General features: G+C 32.0%; 1 protein-coding gene across 1 annotated transcript in view; it reads left to right on the forward strand.

Moving 5' to 3' along the window:
* The window catches only part of LOC143068318 (polypeptide N-acetylgalactosaminyltransferase-like), a 37,406-nt gene that overhangs the window by 6,238 nt on the left and 5,512 nt on the right, over window positions 1–25,656 (forward strand). The window contains exons 2-10 of the mRNA XM_076242263.1: window positions 7,754–8,091; window positions 10,245–10,343; window positions 12,687–12,754; window positions 13,533–13,720; window positions 14,282–14,369; window positions 16,890–16,977; window positions 19,290–19,393; window positions 20,022–20,148; window positions 21,840–21,932. Of these exons, the coding sequence (XP_076098378.1) occupies window positions 7,754–8,091; window positions 10,245–10,343; window positions 12,687–12,754; window positions 13,533–13,720; window positions 14,282–14,369; window positions 16,890–16,977; window positions 19,290–19,393; window positions 20,022–20,148; window positions 21,840–21,932 (1,193 nt within the window). The remainder of the gene's footprint in view (window positions 1–7,753; window positions 8,092–10,244; window positions 10,344–12,686; window positions 12,755–13,532; window positions 13,721–14,281; window positions 14,370–16,889; window positions 16,978–19,289; window positions 19,394–20,021; window positions 20,149–21,839; window positions 21,933–25,656) is intronic.

Raw genomic sequence — 25,656 nt, forward strand, 5'->3', positions numbered from 1 at the left:
TGTGGCTTTACTGGAATTTAGCAGTTTTTGACACATTGTCTCTAGTCAAAATTTTGTTTGAAAAAGTATTTTTTTGTATGAATTATTTTGTTAAGGTGAAGAATAATGTTCTACTGTATCAAATTATTTGGTAATTTTCAAAGTGACTCATTTGAAAATCTCTTATAACAATGATAAACGTAATATTTTTGATTATCTTATGCAATATATACATTATAACTAACAGATGAAATAGAAGAAAAAAAAAACTGTTATGATCAATTTATTGTAGGTTTATGGATATTCTCCATAAACATGATAAATGTCGGTATTAAATATCAATTATAATAATAAATGTTGATGTATAGTGTTATAACAACAAAAAATGTCAGGTTATTTTACCATAGAAATATTTCAGCAGTGTTTTAACAAAGAAGGGTATATTTGATGAATTGCTGGATATTTTTTTGTTGTGATTTAATTGTTATATATTTGTTTTATTTTATAAATAAATGCTGACAGGTTAAAAAAAAGTTCAATGAAAACTCCTTCATTCTTCTTTAAAGGTAACAGTAAATCAAAATTGAAATGATATTGTCTAATTTATTTAAACATTTAGATAGACTTATGTATATATGTAAGCAACAACTGTTTTGTAGTGGGTTGAAAATACAAGTTATGTTATGGTCAATATATAGATCCATGCCAATTTTATACATGTACCTAAAATTAATCTTCTAATATATAGAAAAAAAGATGTGGTATGATTGCCAATGTGACAACTCTCCACAAGAGACCAAAATGACACAGAAATAAACAACTATATAGGTCACCGTACGGCCTTTAACAATGAGCAAAGCACATACTGCATAGTCAGCTATAAAAAGACCAAGAAATGACAATGTAAAACACTTCAAACAAGAAAACTAAAGGCCTAATTTATGTACAAAAATTGAACGAAAAACAAATATGTAACACATAAACAAACAACAACCACTGAATTACAGGCTCCACATACATACAGAATGTGGCGGGGTTAAACGTGTATTGTTTATAATTTCACACTATGGATGAGATGATCAGTATGCATATACATGTACTAAACTACTCTTTGATGCCAGTTTTCAGAGAAATTTTGCATCATAATAAAAAATTGAAAATTGGGATATTAGCATTATAGATGTCAGCTGCAACCCTGTGAGTGAATATTTGAGTCAGTCCTTGCATATGTATGTATGTGTGTCTATCTGTCTAACTCTAAAATTTGAATGCTTTGAAAAATATCAGGGATGCTTGATGTCGGGTACATTTTGTACATCCCTTCTTATTATTAATATACATTTGTATATGTGGTTTTTTTTAAAGCTAAACTTATGAATTGAGATATCATGATTTTAATATCTAAACCAAGTTGAAAATTTTGTAATTTTCATTAGGGTTCTTAAAACTACTTTGAAATCAATTTTTCTTTGTTATATGGCTAAGTAATTAAATGAGTAAAGATAATTTCCTGTACAGTTAATATAGTTAACAGCTTTTCAAGGACATTTATGCATTACATAATATGCTAGGTTTTTGTAATATGATGCCAGCAACTGAGCTGGAATTGATGAAGATTTTTAATTTCTTGTAATTCAAATTCTGTCTTGCTAGATTCATAACACAATTTACAAAAACTACTTTATAAAATTATTTCTTGTAGAGAATCTGTTTCCACTCATTAAAGCAGATCATTCTGAATAATTCTCTTAAGTTTATTTTTAGTTTAGTTCTTAGACTTTCATTCTAGACATTATCAATAACACTTATCCGCTAGTATTGAGCTAACATGTGTTTTAAAGAACTGATACCTTTATATTATGCTCTGCTTCTAAAAGAGGGAACCACTGAATGTTAAGCAGCCAACATTCAATCTAAAAGGGGGAGAGGAGTCTGATGTATCTCTGTTAATCTGCCGCAGATATTTACTGCACATGATTCTTTCTAAACAAGCTGAATTTTGACTTTTTCATTATATATTATAAAGGTCACTACAGGTTATACATGTTGTTTTCATGGGTTCCCTTTCTAATATACTGTAAAGCAGTTGTAAAATTTCACGATTTTCATTAGATAAGGTATACAAAATATTTTGCCGGTTATTATTTTTGCGGATTCAAAACTTTTGTCAACACCTTTGCATGTCCACTTTTAAATTACCAACCAGCTTTCAAAGACTGATGATGCACTGCTATTAAACTCATTCACAATAATAAAACGTGCAATAAAAAGAAATATAAAAAAGTTAACAATTTCTTTGGACTTTTAATTCAAATAGAAATTAATTGTTCTGATATACATTTGTATTTGTCATATCAATTATATAATTTGAGACATATTTACCATTAGTTATACATTTGTTAGTAACATGAGTAATTCATCATCAGTTAACAATGATAAGTTGATACATGTGTGCTAGTTTAGGCCTAAAATAAAATATTGTTTGTTTCCCCAATCCCGACCGACCCCGCAAAAATTGTGCTACTCATAAAATTTTATTGTCAAAACCAAGTCCAGTATTATTTTATTCATTTTGGATTTTCAGGATTGCCGGATCGTCCGATAATGTTCAAGCTTTTTGGAAAAATAAAATCATTTCCCTACCATTTTAGGGTCAGGATTGGGGAAACAAACAATACATTAATTTAGGCCTTACATTTGTAAGTCAGTAAAAAATTGTTTGTATATTCAAAAATGTAACCGCTAAATAAATGACCAAATAAATGAAATAATAGTTGAAAGAAGAGGATTATTGCAAACTTATAAAAGTTTTATATAGAGAATATACTGAGTAGTCAGTTCACAGTGGCGGATTCTAAACTTTCATAAGAACCAATTTTTTCCCACAAAAAGGGGGGTTTAGACCCCTCAGGCCCCCTGGATCAGTTAAGTGTTCTTATATAGATTGTTCATCTGATAGAATTACTGTGCAACTGATTGATTCAAGTTTATCCCATACATGTATAAGGTTATTAATTATAAGTACAGAAACGTTGTTAAGAACACTGTACATTTTTGACAGGTTCTGATGATCTTTCTATTGCAGACATTGTCATAATATATCATCCTAATTATGTTTTGAATTTTAATTTGGTACTGTAATTTTTATCTGGAGTATATAATTATGTTATATTGATGACTTTATGATCCTACTTACATGTTATTTTTGCTACAAGATCTGTCTCACACACTAACTTACATGTTATTTTTGCTACAAGATCTGTCTCACACACTAACATGTATATAAGCATTACATCTTCTAAAACTTTGTACCCTAAGAATATTTATTAGACAATAATATGAAGAAAATGTATTGCATATATATATATATATATACTAGAACACACCCGTATATCGCGGGTCCGTGACTGAATTAAAGTATATAACTATGCGCAAGCCTTATTTTAGTATTAGTATTGTCATCTGATAAAGTCATGCTGATTATAAGATACACAGTTTTCTCTGCTTTCAAATCTTTCTGTTTGAACCCGTCGAACTGGAACTTATCAATTATTGATAATATTAATTATTTGGAAAACAAAAGGTCCTGGAATGGAGTATTTTTTAATCAACAGCATTGTCCTATATTTAGTTATAAATATTGAATTCTTTGATTCGCTGTTTTACGTCATGCCCGCTAACAAATTGAAAACTGTACCTATACGCCTTATTTTAGTCCAGATTTTTAGTATTCGTATTGTTATCTTAGAAAGCCTAACTGATTAAAATACTACAACAGGTAACAATTTGACAATTAAGTAGTGTCAACCCTGTAATTATGACCCGTGTAATACTATATAGCATATTAATCCTGAATACACTGTTTGGTGGTGCGCCTGTCAGATGCGGAACGTACAGATAAGGTAATCGGTAACAGGTGAATATACTATTGGTACCAGTATCAGACTCGACCCGGAACTTCTTAATTATTGGCAATATTAATTACGTGGAAAACAAAAGGGCCTGGAGTGGTGTAATTTTTATTATCGCTATTTTGTGCATTTTTCTTTTGATCTTTTTTTGTGATAATTTTCATATCATGCTTCTCGCTTGAGATGGAAAATTATCGCTAGAAACTAAGGAGACCACGTGGCGTTGCTAACGAAATTGACATGAAATTGACAACTTCGTCATAGGTAAAATAGCGATAAACAGATTATCATTGGTCATCTCAACTCGATTGCTTTTCTCACTTTCGCTGTACCAGCTCAAGCGAGAAAATCAATCTCGTTGAGATGATCAACGATAATCTATAAATCTACACCTTTGTACTATATTAGTTATATATAAAGTTGAATTCTTTGATTCGTCGTTTTTACGTGATGACGGCTGACAAATTGGACCTCGTAATTTTAGTATTATAGATATATTTATCGCTATTTTGTGCATTTTTCCTTTGATCTTTTTTGTGATAATTTTTCATATCATGCTACTCGCTTGAGATAGAAAATTATCGCTAGAAACTAAGCAGGCATGTGGCGTTACTAACGAAATTGACAACGTCGTCATAGGTAAAACAGCGATAAACAGATTATCATTGGTGATCTCAACTCGATTGCCTTTCTCGCTTTCGCCGTCCCGGCTCAAGCGAGAAAATCAATCTCGTTGAGATGATCAACGATAATCTATAAATATATATAAATTTTGCGAAAATTTACACAGATCTAACATTGTTGGGTTGATGTTTAGACGAGTTGTATTTACAGAATGTACACAGCCATGAATCACCATCACTGCTGGTGATCCAATTGATATATCTGTTGGTTCAGACATACTTTTATATATATATATTTTTTTGGAGGATCCTTTTCTCATTTTTCCAGACTTGAACGTAAAGTTGTGTATAATCAATTCCTCCTAGTTTTACCCCAGATCCCTGAAACTTCACAAGAAGATTCAAATATGTTGGATACGGAAATGATTTCAAAGTTTACTGCAACAAAATCCCCAAAAATTTGTGCAAATATCATAATCATAGTCACAAGTTCTATTTATTATTTTGATGGTTTAATGTTGTTATAGGGTTAACGATACCTACATTTTGATTGATCTTCTTTCACACAAAGTGTACTAATTTGGTTATAATTTGGACTTTGATGTAATTTGTATGCAATTAGAACTTGATGAACTGCATTTTTGACAGAAATTGATATGTATTAATTAGGTAAGGTAAAAGCCTCTTGCATTTTTTATTTTAATTACAATCAACTTGTAGCTTTGACAAATTATTAGATTAAGGAGATATAACAGGATTATTAACATTCAATCGTAGCGAAATAAAAATGCCTATACTCAGACAACTATAAATACTGGTTTTGCATTATAAAAATGAAATCACTTGTATAAAGCTTAAAATGACAGTCTGGTAAAGAGCTGGATTACCAATATCTTGTAGTTATGGGTCGATAAAAAAATATTCTGTTAACATATATGTCTATTGTCCTTGACCTCATTTTCATGGTTCAAGGATGTCAGAAAAAGAAAACTCTTCATGCCTCTTGTGAAATAACCTTTGTTTCTGAAAACATCTATAAAAACATCAATATAGTTTATAAGAAAAGTATGTTATCAATCTTGTTAGTACTGAAGTACTAAACACTGAGCTGATAATTCTTCTTTTGAAATAACAGTCCTGTCCACTGTGTCTACCAGCAGTGGTATCAACATTTACAATGCAAGAAAATAAATATAACACTCAATTGTAATGAATAACGGAACATTGTAAAATCTGTTTGAATGAGATTGTTCACCTGTTCAATTTGACAGTAACACGTGTATCAGTATGTTTGTAGATGTAACATATATGTATTGACATGAAAGGGTAAAACACTTTGACATTTTTGTGTAAGAAAAGTCATTTCAGATTAAAATCAACAACTTTTAGCAATGTAGTTTATATGTTATTTCCCACACCTGATGAACGATCAGATATTCAATTGTTTCACAAAGGAGAAAATCCATCAATTAAGGATTCACATTTAACTGATCTTTATCATTTCAAACCAATTTTTTCCTGTAAAATTTGAGTTTATACAAACCTTTTCATGTGTTAATTTTGATGGTTCTGTCTGTAAAAAATTTGATCGACATGTAGCATTTAAGTTAAAATTTACTTAAAAAGGTATCTCTTCTGGATTACCTTCCTCAGAAAAGCCCAGAACCTAAATTGTAGACAGAGTCTGACTAAGACAGCAAGATAGTTGAATACAACATGAGTAAATTAATGAATAAAAGCCTAAAATAAACAAATCTGTCAACTGTTTTGTGGACTTCTTTAGAATAAGAATAAGAATAAGAATATTTATTATTCCAATCAAGTGCCCTTGATGGGCAGCATAACATGTACACATAAAACAATACATCATGATTTGTAACAGAAAAACATTTTTATAAACTAAAATGAAACATTAAAAGAAAAGAAAGTTCAGACAGATGTTATTATATTCATTCTATAAAAATCAAATACATTTAATTCCAGACAGGATCAGAACCACAAAATCATTACAATTATCATTGTTATTACATACATTAATTAACATTTCGTCTAACATCTAGACATGTAATAATAAAGCTCCCTAAATATTTAAGTACAGACAAATTTTCATTAGTGAATACACAGGCACTTGTTTCTATCCATTGGAAGACCCACTATCAACGATAACAGATACATTGTATTGTGTATAAACTATAATTTAATAAATCAAATTTCCTTAAGTACAGACAAATTTTCATTAGTGAATACACAGGCACTTGTTTCTATCCATTGGAAGACCCACTATCAACGTATAAATATACGTTGATAGTGGGTCTTCCAATGGATAGAAACAAGTGCCTGTGAGTGAATAACCAAACAAATGATTCTTTATGATTTTTCCTTATTGGCTCACCTGGCCTAAAAACAAGTACCACAGTTTGAGTTATTGCCACCAATTTGCATCTGTTGTCTTGTTTATGTTCTACTAATGTTTTACAAATCTTCTCCTTTAAACCATTGTAAACCATTTGGCCACAATCACATGAGTCCTCCAACTTGCTACAACAATTCTGATGATCTCACTTGCCTACCAATATTGCTGCAATGGCTTAAATAGAACATAAGGGGGTTAAATGCAATAAGCATCTACAATTTTCAAAACAGTTATAGGAAGAAAGAAATTTTTAAATTTTAAAGGTCATCAGTATAAGTAAAAATATTGGTATAACTGAGGTGAGTGCAAATAGTATAAGTTGGCTGTTATAGCAAACATTTTATATGAATGGCTTTATAATCTGTTAAAGGTTATTTAGTAACAATCTTTAGACTTTTCATGTTACCCACTTTTGACTACATAGTATTCTTTCAACAGATTACCTAATCTTAGATAGGACACCCTGGTACCATGATGTCAAGTAAGAGCAATGTAAAGAAGTTAAATCAAGCTATTAATCAGTACAATTTTGGCTAAAGCTAACTGTTTTATGTTTTCTATTCATGACAAAATAATTGGAAAACATTAGACTTTTCCCAAAAATTGCATCCTTTATACATGTTATATGTTTGAATCACTTCTTTTGGTTGCTCTTACCTGACCAAGTACCAGGATGTCCTACCACAGATTAGTAAACCAGTTGTAAATTTACATAATCTGGAGTAAAAAAAGTTGTAATATGAAAATAGTCTATTGTGTATTAGGTTCATCAGTTGTAATATAGTTTGAACACCTTTAACATAGTCTTGGTTTTATTTACATTTCAGGATTCATATTCTGGAGGAGTACCCAGGGATGTTGTTGAGTTTGTAGAAAAAGTCCCTCGTGATACAGAAATCCATGAACCACCAGAACCAAAGATCTCAAATCAAAAAGTACCAGCTTTTTTGGAAAAGTTGAAACCAGTAAAAATAATAAAAGCAAAAATACAGCCACTACCTGATGGACCAAATGATGTTTCATGGCGTGAATTTGATGAGAAAACTTACGTTGATAAAACACGGTGTAATGTTGGAGAGGACTGCTATGCCAAAAATAAATATAATCAATTAGCCAGTGATAATTTAAAAAGTAACCGAGGTGTTATAGATACTCGACACACAAAGTAAGTTCAAAAATTTTATCAAGAATTTTTTTATTCTCCAAATAGTATTTATAGTATACTATAACTAATAAAATGAAAATGAAAATGACACTAAATTTGGAGCACCTGAAGAAGCTCTTATCTAGATTTACCTTCATCAGAAAAAAAAATGAAAGTCATGGATCCTGGATATATAGTACAGCCGATTCCAATTATTGTGTAGGCAAAGGTAATATCTTTGGTTACCTTACTTGCTAGCTGAACAGTGAAGACATTATTAAGTTAGGTAAACTAGCCTCCTTTAAAAGTAGACTAGTCCCACAAATAACCAATCTATCTGTCTGTAGGACTAGGCTACCTCAAAGGAGGGTAATATACCTTACCTAATAATGAATTCACGGTTCAGCTAGAAGGCAAGCTAACCATAGATATTACATTTGTCTATACACTCAATGGAATTGGCTGTAATACTTGAATAGTTGAGAAGGTATTAGCGATATGACCTTAACTTGAGGGAACTGAAAAGGCTTACTTCTTACAGAAGTTACGCTCATTCATTGGACACAATCAACCCATGTTTTATGTATGTTTTTTTTTTTTCTTGGTTTTACTCATAAGCCTGGATAAAATGTCAGTAAGATGTTTAAAAACAGATATTCAGTCTCCTGATTGCTTTGTTTGTCCATGCTAAATCAGGCAAGGTAAAAACAAAACAGAATATGGCCATCTTGCTTAGTGTTATAGAATCTTTTTTTGTAACACCCACTGATCTGATTCTTAGTTATGGATTTTATTTATTTCTAAAGGTTGACAGTTGCTTCAGCAAGTATTTGATTATAAAAGTTTAAATATGTAGATTCCCTGAAGACAATCTGTATATCAAATACATGATACAAGATTTATAGTAATAGAATCACGTTTTTGTCTCATGTACTTTATATGCAAAAACATAAATCAGTAAAATAAGATCAGGTAACAAGTCCTCACTTTGCTACTTTCAAAGCAAAATTATGTTCAATTAACAATATATTATGTAAGTGAATAATTTGACAGATTTTAATAATTAGTAGAAGTCTGGATTTTAAGGAAATCACTGTAACTAAAAGTATACAAGTTTGAATTCTAATGCAGTTTTAATGAAACAGTAATGTTGTTTGGATGAAGTCATATATTTTTAGAGAGTTAATTGTATGTATTTCCTGCAAGAAATCATTTGGTAGGACGATTTAAGCAATTGCATTAAAATGGTTATAACTGTCGTGGGTTTCAACACTTATTATGCTCCTGTTTTCTCAGGCAGTCAGTATATAGTTATGTAGATTCTGTTTGTATATATATTCATCTATGCCCTATATGTTGAAGGGTGTGTCTAAGCGAAAGAAAAATTTTACGCTTTCTTCTATATTTTCAATTAAAATAATCTGAATATCTGTCTGGTCGAATGACTTTTTGTCTTACATGTACATTTTTTCGTTCAGACAGAGATTGGGACACACTGAACAATGCCATATATTTTTGTGCAGCTTATACTTCACGTTCTATTTGATAAAAGCTTGGTAAAAAAAGTTGGAGACAACAGAGAGATCTCTAGTACTACAGAAATCTTAATCATATGATCAAGAGTCCTCCTGTTTTATTATTTCATCAGAATCGTTTTTAGGGCTTTCCATATTTTAAGCGTGTATATAGCTCTTGCTAATCAGAGTTAGCGAAAAGTGGCAGTTCTCAGGATTTTACCACCAAAATTTTGCATAGGACTGACATGTTTTAGAATTTTTCAATAGAATTGATATTGAGGACCAGCAGATTTTCTTCAAGGACCACCAAGGAAAAAAAGATTTTGCGAACTCTGATTGCTTTAGTTGATATCTGTAACTTCTGTTAAACCCTTTTAACTATTTATTTAAACTTTTCTCAATTTTTGCCATATATCATGTATATTGCTCTTTGTGCACGTCCTATGTTATTCTTTTTAACATGATTTATTTTAGGGGTTTACTGTACCAAAGCATGGACTTAACCATTACCTCTGTTTATAAGGGACCCATATTGTATTAGAAACTTCTTATATACAGTTAAATTTTAATTAATTATGGTGTAAATGGGTTTCTTTTGTATGCTGAGTTATCTGGTTCCCAGTACAATACTTCTATTTTAATATTTCTCTTTTTTAGATGTCGTGGCAAACCATATCGCTCAGATCTTCCGTCCACAAGTGTAATCATAACATTCCATAATGAGGCCAGGTCAGCTTTATTACGAACTGTGATAAGGTTAGTATTTTTATTCCATTAAGGATTTAATTAGATAATTGTAGTATTTTAGCTGACAAAAACTAAATTATCGTTTCATTAATTTTTTGCTTTACTGTAAAATGAAAGATTAAAGAAAATTGTCTGGTATAAATGCTTGTTGGCTATCTTAATACCTAAAACTAAGCAGATCTGATATTAAGATACAGACTAAATTATGTACAAAAGATTTTATTGTGGTGTTTATTGTGTTAATATAAAAAATGATTATCCCAAAGGTAATAATGATAATTTCTAAAGGTATTGTAAAAATCAGGTAATATCCATTAGTTTACTATAAAAGGTCTTTATGTAACTATGTAATAGGAAGTTTTATTATCATGAACTATATTAATCAATTTAATCAGCTTAGATGTCTTAATAAATATGTTACCATTAGAAACATTTCTTGTAGGAGGAATATTTTAGAATATACACTTTGAAAAGGTTAAGGGAATGTGTTTTGTATAAATCTTGTTTTGTCCCCAGTGCAATGCTCTTGCAGATTGTGGTTATGGTCTTAGTCTGTCTTTCTGTCATTCTATCTGTCCAAAACTCGGCTTGATGTATATAATCAGGGGCGTAGCTAAAATGAAACGATGTGGAAGCAACTACCGGCGAGGCGAAACATTTTTTTGGGACCCTATTATGCAGAAAAATGTTTTTCGGTCATAGGACGTTTTAAGAGGAGCAATATGTAGATAAAAATTTATGAATGTAAAACTATTAATAAATCTTCTGAATAGAGTAATACATAAACAACACATATTTTTGATACAGAATTTACTCAAAATTGTCCAAAATCTGCTTTTCGGGTCTGGGCAGAAACAAACTTCTCTATTACTTTGTCAATATTCACACTGAAATCCCGATGAATATGCAGTAATGATATGTAACTGTCGTTGTTCATTGTTGATCGTACATTTGTTTTCAATTACATACCTAGTACCGTGACCAGAGACATAATGTGTATATATGTCTCTGCCGTGACTGCAAGATCTCCATCATGGCATGGTAGCACTCGCGAGATGTTATAAACCATTGTACGTCTTTGGCATCGAGCGACCTCCCAATTGAATTCATCAAAATTACATGCCAGGTCAGTTTCGTATCTCTCAGACAATATTGAGAATTATTCGTTTGTGATATTTCCTACAACACGATGAAGCAAATACAGCGCAAAGAAGCGATTTTCTGATAATACTTGACGCGACTCCACTCTCCTGTTTCCTTATCATATGGTCTATGAACGCAAAAGATAATGAAACTTTCCAATACTGTTTTGGCGTGGTTGCAGAGTGATCGACTCCGGTAGTCTGTCGACCACATCGCCTCGACATATTTTCAACGATATCGAAGGGATCTGATAATTCTAATGCCGATTGGTACATCTCATTCCAAACTGATGAACTATACACTGTAAAATGTATTCCAAAACAACATGTCTTAGACTGAGTATTACAAACTCAAATCTTGTAAAAGATAAAAGTTACCTTCCGATTTTGTCATAATCTCCAATATTTTTTTTTATTTTGAAACCAAATGTCGTTATTTCATGATATTTTACATAGGTGTTTCCTTTAACATTCAATTGATTAATTTTGATTTTGCCATTTATTTTTTGCGTGCCGAATCAATGGTATGTAACTGCGTGTTAGCGTATAGGGAGCTATGATCTTTTTCTGCATGACTCGAACAGCTTCATCAACACTTGTAAGGCAGCAACCATTTGATTTTCGGGGGCGGGGCTATGGTTTTATTTTCTGGACAAATTTTTTTTCGCGACAAGTCGAAAGCAATTTTTTCTTTCAATTTTAGCATTACATATAGTGGCAGCTGAGGGTGAAACAAACAATTTTTTTTTCTCAGAATCAAAAACAAATTATTTTTTTCTCCAAAAACTGGAAACAAACTTTTTTTTCCAAAAAAAACCATAGCCCCCCCCCCCCCCAGAAAATCAAATGGTTGCTGCCTAACTAAGTTGTCAAACTAATATCCGGGTTAGACGGAAAAGACAACAACAGTCTCCGAACGTTAAACAAATATCATAATCATGATAGTCTTAGATAATACATGCATCACGCTGTCCGATTCCGATTGACCAACTCATCTCTCTCTCTTCTGTTTTTTTTTTTTTTTTTTTTTTTTTTTTTTTTTTTTTTTTTTTGTGATAACGACATGGATGCACATGCTGTCGTGCCTCCGGGTAGCTACGCCCCTGATAATGATTCATCCAAATTTTTCTTTCTTATGATAGTTAATGCCACCTTTCATGCACAAGTCCCTTATCTGTTTAGTGTATAATGATCTGTGCTTTGTTTTCAGTGTTTTCCAAAGAAGTCCAGAGACTCTGATAGATGAAATCATTCTAGTAGATGATTTTAGTGATGACCGTATGTATAGTTATATAAGTTTTGTTTTGTATTCAAGTTTGAGCCATGGTCTGTATCTTTAAATTAACATATTAAATGTCATTTCTCAAAATTCTGAAGTGTTAATTGCATGTAGGGCTCGGCAGTAAATATTACTTCTTAAAGTAATACTAATGAATCAACTAATTTAACCAAGATGATTTATTTTTACAACTTATCCAAGTTGAATAATGCTAATATATATAATATGATATAAAATATAAAAAGTCCCATGCAAAATATGTTAGAAAGTGACAGATGCATAATTTAAGTTAGATTACAGTAGATATATTAGTAATTATGACAATCAGGTAATTGTAACGAATTGTTAAGGATCATTCAAAATTGCTATATTAATATTGTCCTGCTACAGTTTAGACCATTTCCATGTTACTTTGTCTAAAAGGTCTGGTCTACAAAATACATAAACGAGATTATTAGAAATAAAAAGTACCAATATTGCTGTACATTACTGCTTCCAAAAGATAAACTCATTGACCACACTTTTTGTCTGTTCTGTTGTTTTTTATTTGTTTGTTTGAAGATATGAATTTCTTTTGTTTGGAAAATAGAGAACCTGCTTAAGTGAAAGTATCCCTGAACAAGGATTAAAATAAACCGGTCAACAGTTGATTAGCCTATAGATAATGAGATCTTATATATGGTCAATTTAGGTAATGAAAAATGAAAGATCCCTTTGATGTTGCTTTCGATGTTGACTTGAAAGAGAATTTATTTATGTTGATTTTATGTATTACAGCAACTGATGGGTTAGAACTAGCATTAATAAAGAAAGTGAAGATTATAAGAATGGAGAAAAGACAAGGTTTAATAAGATCAAGGGTCAAAGGTGCAAATGCAGCTATAGGTCCAGTATTGACCTTTCTGGACAGTCACTGTGAATGTAATGACCATTGGTTGGAACCTTTACTGGACAGAGTAGCTGGTGTACGTTAATTTTTGAGAGTTTTTCAATATGTTTAATAATACAGAGATGTAGTTTGATTGCTAATGAAACAATTATTCCACCAAAGTTCAAATGAACTGGATCTAAGCAATTATAGGCATCTGTATGGCCTTCCAACAATGAGAAAAACAAATACGGTATAGACAGCTATAAAAGGCCCAAACATGAAAAATATGAAACAATATAATTGAGAAAACTATCAGTCTAATTTATAACAAAATAATTTCTGAAAAAACAAATAGGATAGACAAAAACCAACTTCAACAACTGAGCTACAGGCTCCTGACTTGGGACAGGCACATAAAGAATGTGGCAGGGTTAAACATGTTTGGTCAGATCGATACAAATATTGATAGAGTTGTTTATAATGAACTATCATCAGAAAGAATAAGGACTGCACAGAAAAAATTACTAGGAAAAAATGTGCTGAAAGTCCAGTTGATAAGTTTACATAAAACATTGTAATTGTATTGAATTTCTTAACACATTGTAATTGTAATGAATTTCTTAATACATTGTAATTGTATTGAATTATATTTCAGGATAGAAAGAGAGTTGTTAGTCCCATTATAGATGTGATCAATATGGACAACTTTGACTATATTGGTGCATCTGCTGATTTAAAGGGAGGTTTGTATATTCTAGCGAAACTTTTAGTCATTATGAAGAATGAAATAAATCCCCCTAAAAAAATAAGGTAGATAAAAAATCACCCTGTCTGTCCATCAATGTTGTTAGCTCATGATTAACTCCACTTAAACAATTGGACATTTTAAAAACTCCATGGAAAAGGTAGTCCAACTTAAGGAGATTTGCAGGAGGCAAATTGTTTCCTATTGCATATATTGAAAATAGATGGTGCTGATGTTTTGTATGTAAATTGGAGTCAAGTATATTGTGTTATGTGTTTGCTAACAGTTTTCTATTTTCATCTGATTTTTCATTGAATACCAAGTTTTTACTGACATAGAAAATATCCATAAAGAGGTCATAAATTATCTTTAAAAAAATAACTATTTAAAGTTAAGCCATTTAATGTGTAAAGCATATTCACTCATATATCAGTATCTAATACTGTAAATTTAGAAATAATTCCATGCATTTGTTATTGCGATTTTGTCATGTCGTCGTTAACATTTTACATTTTGAACTTCTTCTGGAGAACCACTGAATGGAATGAAACCAAACATGGCATGAATGTTCCTTATGAGGTGCTGACCAAGTGTTGTTACTTTGTAGCCGATCCATCATCCAAGATGGTCGCCAGTGGGGGACTTAGTTTAACATAGGACCCTACAGGAAATTCATACAAATGACTTCTTTTAGAGAACCACTGAATGGAATGAAACCAAACATAGTATCAATGTTCCTTAAGAGGTGATGACCAAGTGTTGTAACTTGGTAGCCGATCCATCATCTAATATGGCCGCCAACGGGGGACTTAGTTTAACATAAGACCCTATGGGAAATGCATACAAATGACTTCTTTTAGAGAACCACTGAATGGAATGAAACCAAACACGGCATGAATGTTCCTTATGAGGTGCTGACCAAGTGTTGTTACTTTGTAGCCGATCCATCATCCAAGATGGCCGCCAGTGAGGGGGGGGGGGACTTAGTTTAACAGAGGACCCTATGGGAAATGCATACAAATGACTTCTTTTAGAGAACCACTGAATGGAATGAAACCAAACATGGCATGAATGTTGCTTATGAGGTGCTGACCAAGTGTTGTTACTTTGTAGCCGATCCATAATCCAAGATGGCCGCCAGCGGGGGACTTAGTTTAACATAGGACCCTATGGGAAATGCATACAAATGACTTCTTTTAGAGAACCACTGAATGGAATGAAACCAAATATAGCATAAATGTTCCTTATGAGGAGCTGACCAAGTGTTGTTACATTGTAGCCGATCCATCATCCTAGATGGCCGCCAGTGGGGGACTTAGTTTAACATAGGCCCCTATGGGAAATTCATACAAATGACTTCTTTTAGAGAACCACTGAATGGAATAAAAACCATACATAGTATGAATGTTCCTTATGAGGTGATGATCAAGTGTTGTAACTTTGTAGCCGATCCATCATCTAATATGGCCGCCAGCGGGGGACTTAGTTTAACATAGGACCCTATGGGAAATGCATACAAATGACTTCTTTTAGAGAACCACTAAATGGAATGAAACCAAACATAGTATGAATGTTCCTTATGAGGTGCTGACCAAGTGTTGTTACTTTGTAGCAGATCCATCATCCAAGATGGCCAACCAGCGGGGGACTTAGTTTAACATAGGACCCTATGGGAAATGCATACAAATGACTTCTTTTAGAGAACCACTAATGGAATGAAACCAAACATAGTATGAATGTTCCTTATGAGGTGCTGACCAAGTGTTGTTACTTTGTAGCCGATCCATAATCCAAGATGGCCGCCATGGGGGGGGGGGGGACTTAGTTTAACATAGGACCCTATGGGAAATGCACACAAATGACTTCTTTTAGGGAACCACTGAATGGAATGAAACCAAATATAACATAAATGTTCCTTATGAGGAGCTGACCAAGTGTTGTTACTTTGTAGCCGATCCATCATCCAAGATGGCCGCCAGTGGGGGACTTAGTTTAACATAGGCCCCTATGGGAAATTCATACAAATGACTTCTTTTAGAGAACCACTGAATGGAATGAAACCAAACATAGTATGAATGTTCCTTATGAGGTGTGACCAAGTGTTGTTACTTTGTAGCCGATCCAACATCCAAGATGGCCGTCAGTGGGGTGACTTTGTTTAACATAGGACCCTATGGGAAATGCATACAAAAGTGAATGAAATCAAACATAGCATAAATGTTCCTTTCCTAATGAGGTGGTGGCCAAGTGTTGTTACTTTGTACCAAATTTTATCTTTTTTTATATGATTTCAAAAACCCAAGTAGAGTCAGGTGAGCGATACAGGCTCTTGAGAGCCTCTAGTTTATTTTTGTGAAACCTTTCACCTCGGCTTGGGAAAAGAAATGTTGCAAAAATTTCTGAATTTAAAATAACAAAGTCATAATGCGTTTATTGTTTACATTTTTTCTTGTCCACTACTTTATGTTTATGTGTTATATCTAGATTTTACAATGTTCTGATTGTTATCTCTTTTTAGGTTTTGATTGGAATTTAGTGTTTAAATGGGATTACATGACACCAGAAGAAAGAAATAAAAGGGTGAATAATCCAATAGGTCCAATCAAGTAAGTGGCACATGATGAGGTTTTATTATCTAGTTTATCCTAATTTTTTTTTTTGAAGGCTTTTAACTTGATGTGTGAATGAGGTTAAAATTTGGGTCATTACCCAAGAGATAAATTGTGCTATGAAAGCTTAATAAATGCATTAAATGTATGTTTCATTATAATACGTTATTCTGATTAGCTAACTGCAATCTCGCGTTATTCCTTAATCAACTTCACATGTGCTTCTACAATGAAGTGCACAGGAAAATGAAAGAAAAAACTTGATAGCAATCCTGTTTTCATGATCATAGCGTAAAAAAAATTATTATAATTAATGAATGCTTCTTTTAGTAATTTCATAGGGTTGTAAAAGCGCTGACCATATGTACATTTTAAGAATGAAGAACTTTTGTGCTTCATACAAAATGTACTTTGGTCAACACTTTTACACCCCAATGAATTTACAAAAAGGAGTATTCAATTTCTAAAATGAATTTGTATTGCATCTATATTTTTGGATTCAATAACAGCATCTGAGGCAAAACTCGATGACATGACTGTTGATGAAATGCAAACAAGAAAAAGAAACACTTTTTAAATTAAAACAAGGACTCAAATAACTTATCATGATCGTTACTTTAATCCACAAAAGAAAAGGGACTGTGTGTCTGCTATCAAACAATGTTCCTGTTTTTGTTATTGATTTACTCAGTCTAATACACTACTGTCACTAGTCAAAGAACAGAGCATGCAAGTCTGTTTTTTATGCCCCATTTATGGGCATTATGTTTTCTGGTCTGTGCGTCCGTTCGTTTGTTCTTCCGTCCATCCATCCTATCTGTCAAGCTTCAGTTTAAAGTTTTTGGTTGAGGTAGTTTTTAACCGGATTTTTGTGACAAAAATGTCGGTTATTGATTTGGGGATGTACGGCGGGCGGCCGGGCGGCCGGGCAGTCGGGCAGTCGGGTGGTCAAGCGGGCGGCAATCAAATGTTGTCCGTGCATTAACTCATGAACCGTTCAGCCAAAGCTTTTAAAATTTTAATATGTTGTTACTGACAACTAAATGAAAGTCAAGTTCAATAATGGCGATTTTGACTTTTACCATTCAGGAGTTATGGTTCTTGAAAGATTGAAAAATGGAGTTTTCAGTCGTGTCCGTGCATTTACGCATGAACTGTTCTGCCAAAGCTTCCCAAATTTTAATATGTTGTTACTGATGACAAAATGGAGGTCAAGTTCAATAATGACGATTTTGACCTTTACCGTTCAGGAGTTATGGTTCTTGAAAGATTGAAAAATGGAGTTTCCAGTTGTGTCCGTGCATTTACGCATGAACTGTTCTACCAAAGCTTCCCAAATTTTAATATGTTGTAACTGATGACAAAATAGAGGTCAAGTTAAATAATGACGATTTTGACTTTCACCGTTCAGGAGTTATGGTTCTTGAAAGATTGAAAAATGGTGTTTCCAGTCGTGTCCGTGCATTTTCTCATGAACCATTCAACCAAAGCTTTTGAAATTTTTATATGTTGTTACTGATGACAAAATAGAGGTCAAGTTCAATAATGACGATTTTGACTTTTACCGTTCAGGCGTTATGGTTCTTGAAAGATTGTAAAATGGCGTTTCCATTCACGTTGTTGCATTTACTCATGAACCATTCAGTCTAAGCTTTTCAAATTTTAATATGTTGATACTGATGACAAAATGGAGGTCAAATTTGATATTGACGATTTTCACTTTCACCATTCATCAGTAATGGTTCTTGTGATATTGCCAGCACACAAATAAATATTAATAAATCCGGTTTGCTGTCGTTGTGACAGCCTCTTGTTCTTTTTTATTTATTTTTTCAATAGTCAGGATTTAACATCACCCTTACAGCACCACCTGGTTGAGGTAGTTTTTGATGAAGTTGAAGTCCAATCAACAATCAACTTGAAACTTAGTAAACATGTTCCGTATGATATGATCTTTCTAATTTTAATGCCAAATTAGAGATTTTACCACATATTCACTGTCCACTGAACAAACAAAAAGATAGTGCTGATGGGGCACCCATGTACTATGGACACATTCTTGTTTTTCATATTCTTTCCTCTGAACTTATTGAGTAAAACAAGAGCAAAAAATATCTACAATCATCTATAAAATGTCTTTTTTCAAAATTTCTAAAGATTCTATTATACTAAACAAATCTTTTTTTCTGTTGACTTTAAGAAAAATTAGAGAAAAGCAAACTCCCAATAGATCTTTGTTGTTTTCTGGTAATTTGGGTTGATTGAATTCATTTATAATATTTAATCATGATTATTTTGTTTCATTACAGAACACCAATTATAGCTGGTGGATTGTTTACAATTGAGAAAAGTTGGTTTAATGAATTAGGGAAATATGATATGAAGATGGACGTCTGGGGAGGAGAAAATTTAGGTAAAATTTTAACCACTGTTTGCTATAGATATAATAATAACAGGATTTAAAATAAAATGTCTAGATGCAATACATTGATGTAGAATGTGAAATAAAAAGTCATGTGATGGTATGGTATATATCATAAGACCGTCCCAGATTAATAAAAAGTCATGTGATGGTATGGTATATATCATAAGACCGTCCCAGATTAATTGTTCATGAATATGAATATGATGTCGTTTTTTTCCCAAGTGAAGCAAATCAGAATGTTAAAAAGTAACATTCACACATAAGAAATCTTAAATACTAACAACTTAAAAAACTGAATTTGATGTTTTATAACATAAAAAAATCAAACAAATAAATGAAGATCCATATATTATGAAGTTATTTTTTTATCAAAGAGACTTTATTACCTTTTAGGAGTGAATATCTTTGATAAAGATTTTTTTTACACTTATAAACACTGGAGGTAAATATCTGTTAAATTGCTAGAATTTCATGTTCTTGGGGATAAAAAATGGTTTTATTTAAAAGAGAGAGGTTAAATGTATTTCTACTAAAGCCATTGAATGTTGGTTATTATATTTTGAGACTTGAACAGATTGCTGTCTGAATTTTTTTTAAGCGATTTATTTTACTACAGAAATATCGTTCAGAGTATGGCAGTGTCATGGACAGTTAGAGATAATACCCTGTAGTCGAGTGGGTCATGTGTTCCGTAAACAACATCCATATACATTCCCTGGAGGAAGTGGTAATGTGTTTGCAAGGTCAGTTAAGTTGAAGGATACATATCAAGGATTTAATATTCTAGAATAAATTTACAATTTGTTTTCTATGAATAAGAAAGAAAGGGTTGTTTCAGAAAAAGTCAAATTGTGGGTTGGTAGACCTGTAAAACATTATATATTATGGGTGGTCAAGCTTAATTTTAGAAGGCAAGTATTAAGATTTCTTATTACATTAACATGGTTTCTGGATTGAGAATAGTTTTCTACTTTAAATGCACTTTTTAAGTTTCTGAGTAATCACCGTAATAAGAATGGCATAAAAGTGATATTTGCTAATTTATTAATGTCAATCAAGCATTGTGATTTGATAGACATCACATCTGTAAATGTCATAATGATTTGACAGGTTTTATTGTCAGCTGTTCAGCCTGTGAATTTGATGTATGACTGCACTATTTTAACATTGAGATTTGAGAAAGGTAGTTGTTCTAATATGCTTATAAATTTATATATAAAATATTTTATCTGTTTATGTAGGGATGGGGGCAATTATAGAGAAATTGGGAATTTAAGAATGGAGGCATATATAAAGTAATAAGGAAGTTAAAATTTTAAAGAAGGGGGACCCTGATTAATGCATGCAGGCCCTATTATGCATTTATTTTTTTGGAAACACATGGCTTACAGCAATGATTAGCAGGAAGACAGTACTAACCAAAGTTTAAGTATTTTTGAAATTGTATATTTTAGATGTTGGGGAAACTGGACTTACCTCAGTTCGGTTAGTAACTTCAGCAATGTTTAATTTGTCAAGACAGATTCTGGTTAAACATTATTTTTTTTATTCATTTTCTACCTTCCACATGGGGAAAGATCGGTGTTTTCATTACTGCTTTATTTAATTTATATTTTGATTCTTTACCCTCCATCTGTATATAACTTGACAAACAGCCATGTTTTTTTTATATTTTTACTATTTATGGGTATCAGTTTTGTTGCTTTTATGGTTGTCACTGTTTTAGCTAATTCAGCTTAAATATAAAGATGAAACAAAAATCTAGCTGATTTTTAAAAAACATAAAATATTGGTGAATACAGACACAGACCATTTCTTTTATGCCTTGTCATGGGATAAGTACATCTTGCCATACACTTTTTGTGTAATATTGCTTAATATGGCTTATTTTTAGTGCCAAAAATTTCAGGTTTTTAATATTAAATATAATTCATATTCTCTGGCTAGAGCAAGAGCACAATGATAGTGTTATTTCTACGGGAAATCAATGGAAAGCAAGAACATTTGATGCTCTCAATATAATTTTAACCCAAGAAAAACTGAGATCTAGTGAACTATATTTTGATTTAATAAAAATATAATCAACATTCAAAGAAAATATAAACAGATTAGAATGTACAGAAATTCAGATTATCAACTAACATATTAATGCTCTGACTTTCTGATCTGATGCATATAGATTTACCAATGTCAGTCATGGTAAACGATTAAAAACATTTAAAGTATATGAGATAATAAACATACTATGAGTAATTTTTTGCACTCCTAACATAGGTAAATTTGAAGTTCAAGACTATCTACTTTGTCAATTGATGTGTATGTGCAAAGGTATTTTATTATACTTATAGAATCTTATTACAATGTTCTGAGTATTCTAATTGATACCTTGTTTTTCTGTTGTGAATGTTAAATATTTTTTCATCATATTTTACAGGAATACCAGAAGAGCTGCTGAAGTATGGATGGATGATTATAAAGAATTTTATTTTGCTGCTGTGCCTTCTGCTAAAATGGTGCCATTTGGAGAGTAAGTTAACTAGAAAAGCTTCAATACATGTTTATGAAAAGATTGGCAGTGCATGACACTAAATTGAAGCCTGTCAGAAAGAAAAAAAGTGGAAAAATAATGGAAAAAATCTATGATATGTTAACTTTACTATGAATATTATGCAGTTTTTGGCAATTTTTTTCCCTTACTACTATAAGCAGTATAATAAAAAAAACATAGCATGTTGTTGTAAATGTTATCAGCAAGAATTGAAAAATTAAATCACATTGCTGACCTGTAACAGACACTTACATCTGGAAATTGCATGATTTAATTAGACTTGAAGGTGTCAAATCTCTCTATTGCTATATAGTTATAGTTCCATTCTAATAAAATTTCATAAAATTTGACCTGGTCAAAGTTAACTAGTACTGTAGGAAAAATTATTATTCTGTTCATTATAATTTGATGTACAGGATGCAGCAGTACATATTAAATATTAAAGATATTAAAAAGATTTTGTAAACAGACCACTCATTTATGTATATTTTCTTTTATATCAGTAATTAGATGTATTGAGGTTTGTGTTGTTAGGTTGCTATCTCATTGAAGTATTCCCTGACAACTCTTTTTATACGACCGCAAAAAAAAAAATTTGTGTTGTATAATGGTATCATGTCGTCGTCTGCTTCGTCCGAAGACGCATTTAGTTTCCGGACAATAACTTTAGATATAGTAAATGGATCTCTATAAATTTTTACCAGAAGGTTCAATACCACTAAAGGAAGATTGGGATTGATTTTGGGGGTTATAGTCGTAATAGTTTAGGAATAAGAGGCCAAAAAGGGAACCCAAAATAAGCATTTTTGTAGTTTTCAACAATAACTTGTGTTTAAGTGGATGAATCTCACTGAAATTATACCACAAGTTTCCATACCATTAAGGGATTGTAAGTTATGACTTTGGTGGGTTATGGCCATACTTGCCAACCTCTGACAATAGGAAATCATGTCATGACATGACATGACATGTCAAAAAGCGTGTGAAAACGCGCGACATAGATGCGGACTTTTCAATATGAATGTGGTAATGTTCATTATTTCACATTATACAAAAGTGTTATTATAAAGGAACGATATATATTCTTCTGTAAACTTTTATTGTATCCTACAGTGGTCTGTTATGTTTCTTTTAAAGAAACACCACTAGCTATATATAGGCACATATTGAAAACAACTGCCAGTTTCAAGTTTAGTTAAATTTATTTGATACATTGTAACATCATACAATATAAATGTAACATTGTCAAGTTCTGATCAGAATTCAGTGTGAATTTCTTTATAATTGAAAGTGCTCTCTCTCTGTAAGAATTGATATTTGGCTCAACTCAATTAGCTTTATCAAGCTTTGGAAGAATGTCATAATGTTTTGGTTTTTTTTTGGCAATGTAAAATGTGATCTATTATCTCTGCCATTGCTTTCATTCCTATTGCCTAGTCAAAACTGGGAAGTTCATCAGAAGATAGCTGGTACTATGAGAGCTGATCCAACACTTCTGCGATATTTTCATCCCATAGCCCATGGAAATCTTTTGGCTAGATTTGAAACTGAAATTGAAAAAGAAAAATCTTTTATAACTTGATTTCCATTTAATAAACATGTTGAATGCTTATTCAAATAGCTAAATTGTATTTCCCCTCTCATGTGTATTGTTTATATCATTGCAACATAGAATGCACAATTAGTCACTCGATCATTTAAACTCGAACTCCAAAATATGATTTCTAAAATATAAATCTTGAATCTTGGTACGTACACATCGTTTTAGCTTAACAATCAGTGGTTTAGACGACAGTACAGACCCTGAAAGCGACCTATTTCTGTGTACATTTCCCCAATAAAGTGAATTTGAAAGAAAGTAAAAAAATCGTAAAAACTAATCACAAACTACTTACCTTTTGCTGTTCATTCATGAAAAACAAACAATGGCAGCCAAACAATTACTTTCGAAATTTTCGGTATTTATTGCCGAATAAGGAAAAAACCCGAGAATAGCAATATCACTAACGACCAAAAAATGAAAAGAACGAAAAAGCGTGTAATCGCGTGTAAAGTAGTGAAAAGCGTGTACACGCCATGTGACAAAATCCACGCGTGTAAATCATTGAAAAAGCGTGTATTACACGTGAATATCATGTCACTTGGCAAGTATGGTTATGGCTTCAAATGTTTAGGAATTAGGGACTAAAAAAGGCGAAATTAGGGGCAAAAAAAGGGGAAAAACTAGGTTTTCCAGACAATAACTTTAGATTTAGTGAATGGATCTCTATAAATTTTTACCAGAAGGTTCAATACCACTAAAGGAAGATTGGGATTGATTTTGGGGGTTATGGTCCTAATAGTTTAGGAATTAGGGGCCAAAAAGGGGGCCCAAAATAAGCGTTTTTGTAGTTTTCAACAATAACTTGTGTTTAAGAGGATGAATCTCACTGAAATTATACCACAAGTTTCCATCCCATTAAGGGATGGTAAGTTATGCCTTTGGGGGGGTTCTTAAAATGTTTTGGAATTAGGGGCAAAATAGGGGGGAAACTATTAGTGCGGTGACAGAAGTGTAAAAAGTCGTCTAGATCGCGAGTTTAATCTCCCCAAATAACACACGGCTAAATATGGTCTTAACTTAAAGACAAATATGTCTTCTTTAGTTTTTGCCCTGTCGTCAGAATTTCGTACGGTCACTTTTTTCTAAAAAGTCGTTTTAATGACTGGTAGTATATTGGAGAGTTTCAACCCCCCTTTTTCAAAATGAAAAAATGTGTATGTTTGCTTACATTTAATTGAAATAGTTTTTCCTGAAGCTATTTTTATATGTCAAAATATTCCATTCAGTATTTTATTTTCTTCTAATCTATAAAATTTGCGAAGTTTAGACTATTTGAAATTGAGGTAATTTTAATTACAAATTCAGACTCAAACTTTAGTTTCCTCTTCATAGTAGTAATAAAAATTATCCCATAATATTTTAAGCATATAATATTTAATAAAACTAATTAGTGATAAAAATTTCGGAACCAAAATATGAAAAAAACCTTAAAAAATCAATGGAAAAAGAATGGAGTAAATATCTTCAATTTCAACACGGAACTCAATCACTTGCCTTCCGTCACATTTTGTGTATTAGTCAATAATTTGCTCTCAAATGATATATGAAATTACTACCTTTTTCGCTATTATATACACATATTTTCAATTACAGTGCACTGATATATGCCACATACTTTGTTTGTATATGTTTATATTCTATGTTTTTTCGTTATAAAACATCAAATATACTTTGTCAGAAAAGTCTTATTGTAAAATCAAAATAATTGACGGATAGTTTCAGTAAATACTCCGTGATATGTCAAGTCCTTTGCAACTTGCCCCATTAAGTTCAAAGAAAAGACAAAAGTCGTTGCATTTTATGCAGTGCATAATATGCCAAATAAAAAAACCTCGATTGAAATTTTGAGTCAATTTACCAGTTTATGGAAGTCGATTTTTGTATCTGCATTGCATAAAAGATTGGATGAGGTGAACATCAAGCTGTTTCATTGAATAGCTGTTAATTTTAAAAACTTCGTGCAGGCAGTTATTCATCGTTCATGCTACAAAACTTACACAAGTAAACATATTTGTCCCCCCTTTTAGAGCGAGGAAGCTTCTTGTCTAATATTTAATGACGACATACAATTACCTGACTGTTGTCCCTCAGTTTCGGGTA

This window comes from Mytilus galloprovincialis, chromosome 3 (assembly GCF_965363235.1).
Source record: "Mytilus galloprovincialis chromosome 3, xbMytGall1.hap1.1, whole genome shotgun sequence".
NCBI classification, from domain to species: Eukaryota; Metazoa; Mollusca; class Bivalvia; order Mytilida; family Mytilidae; genus Mytilus; species Mytilus galloprovincialis.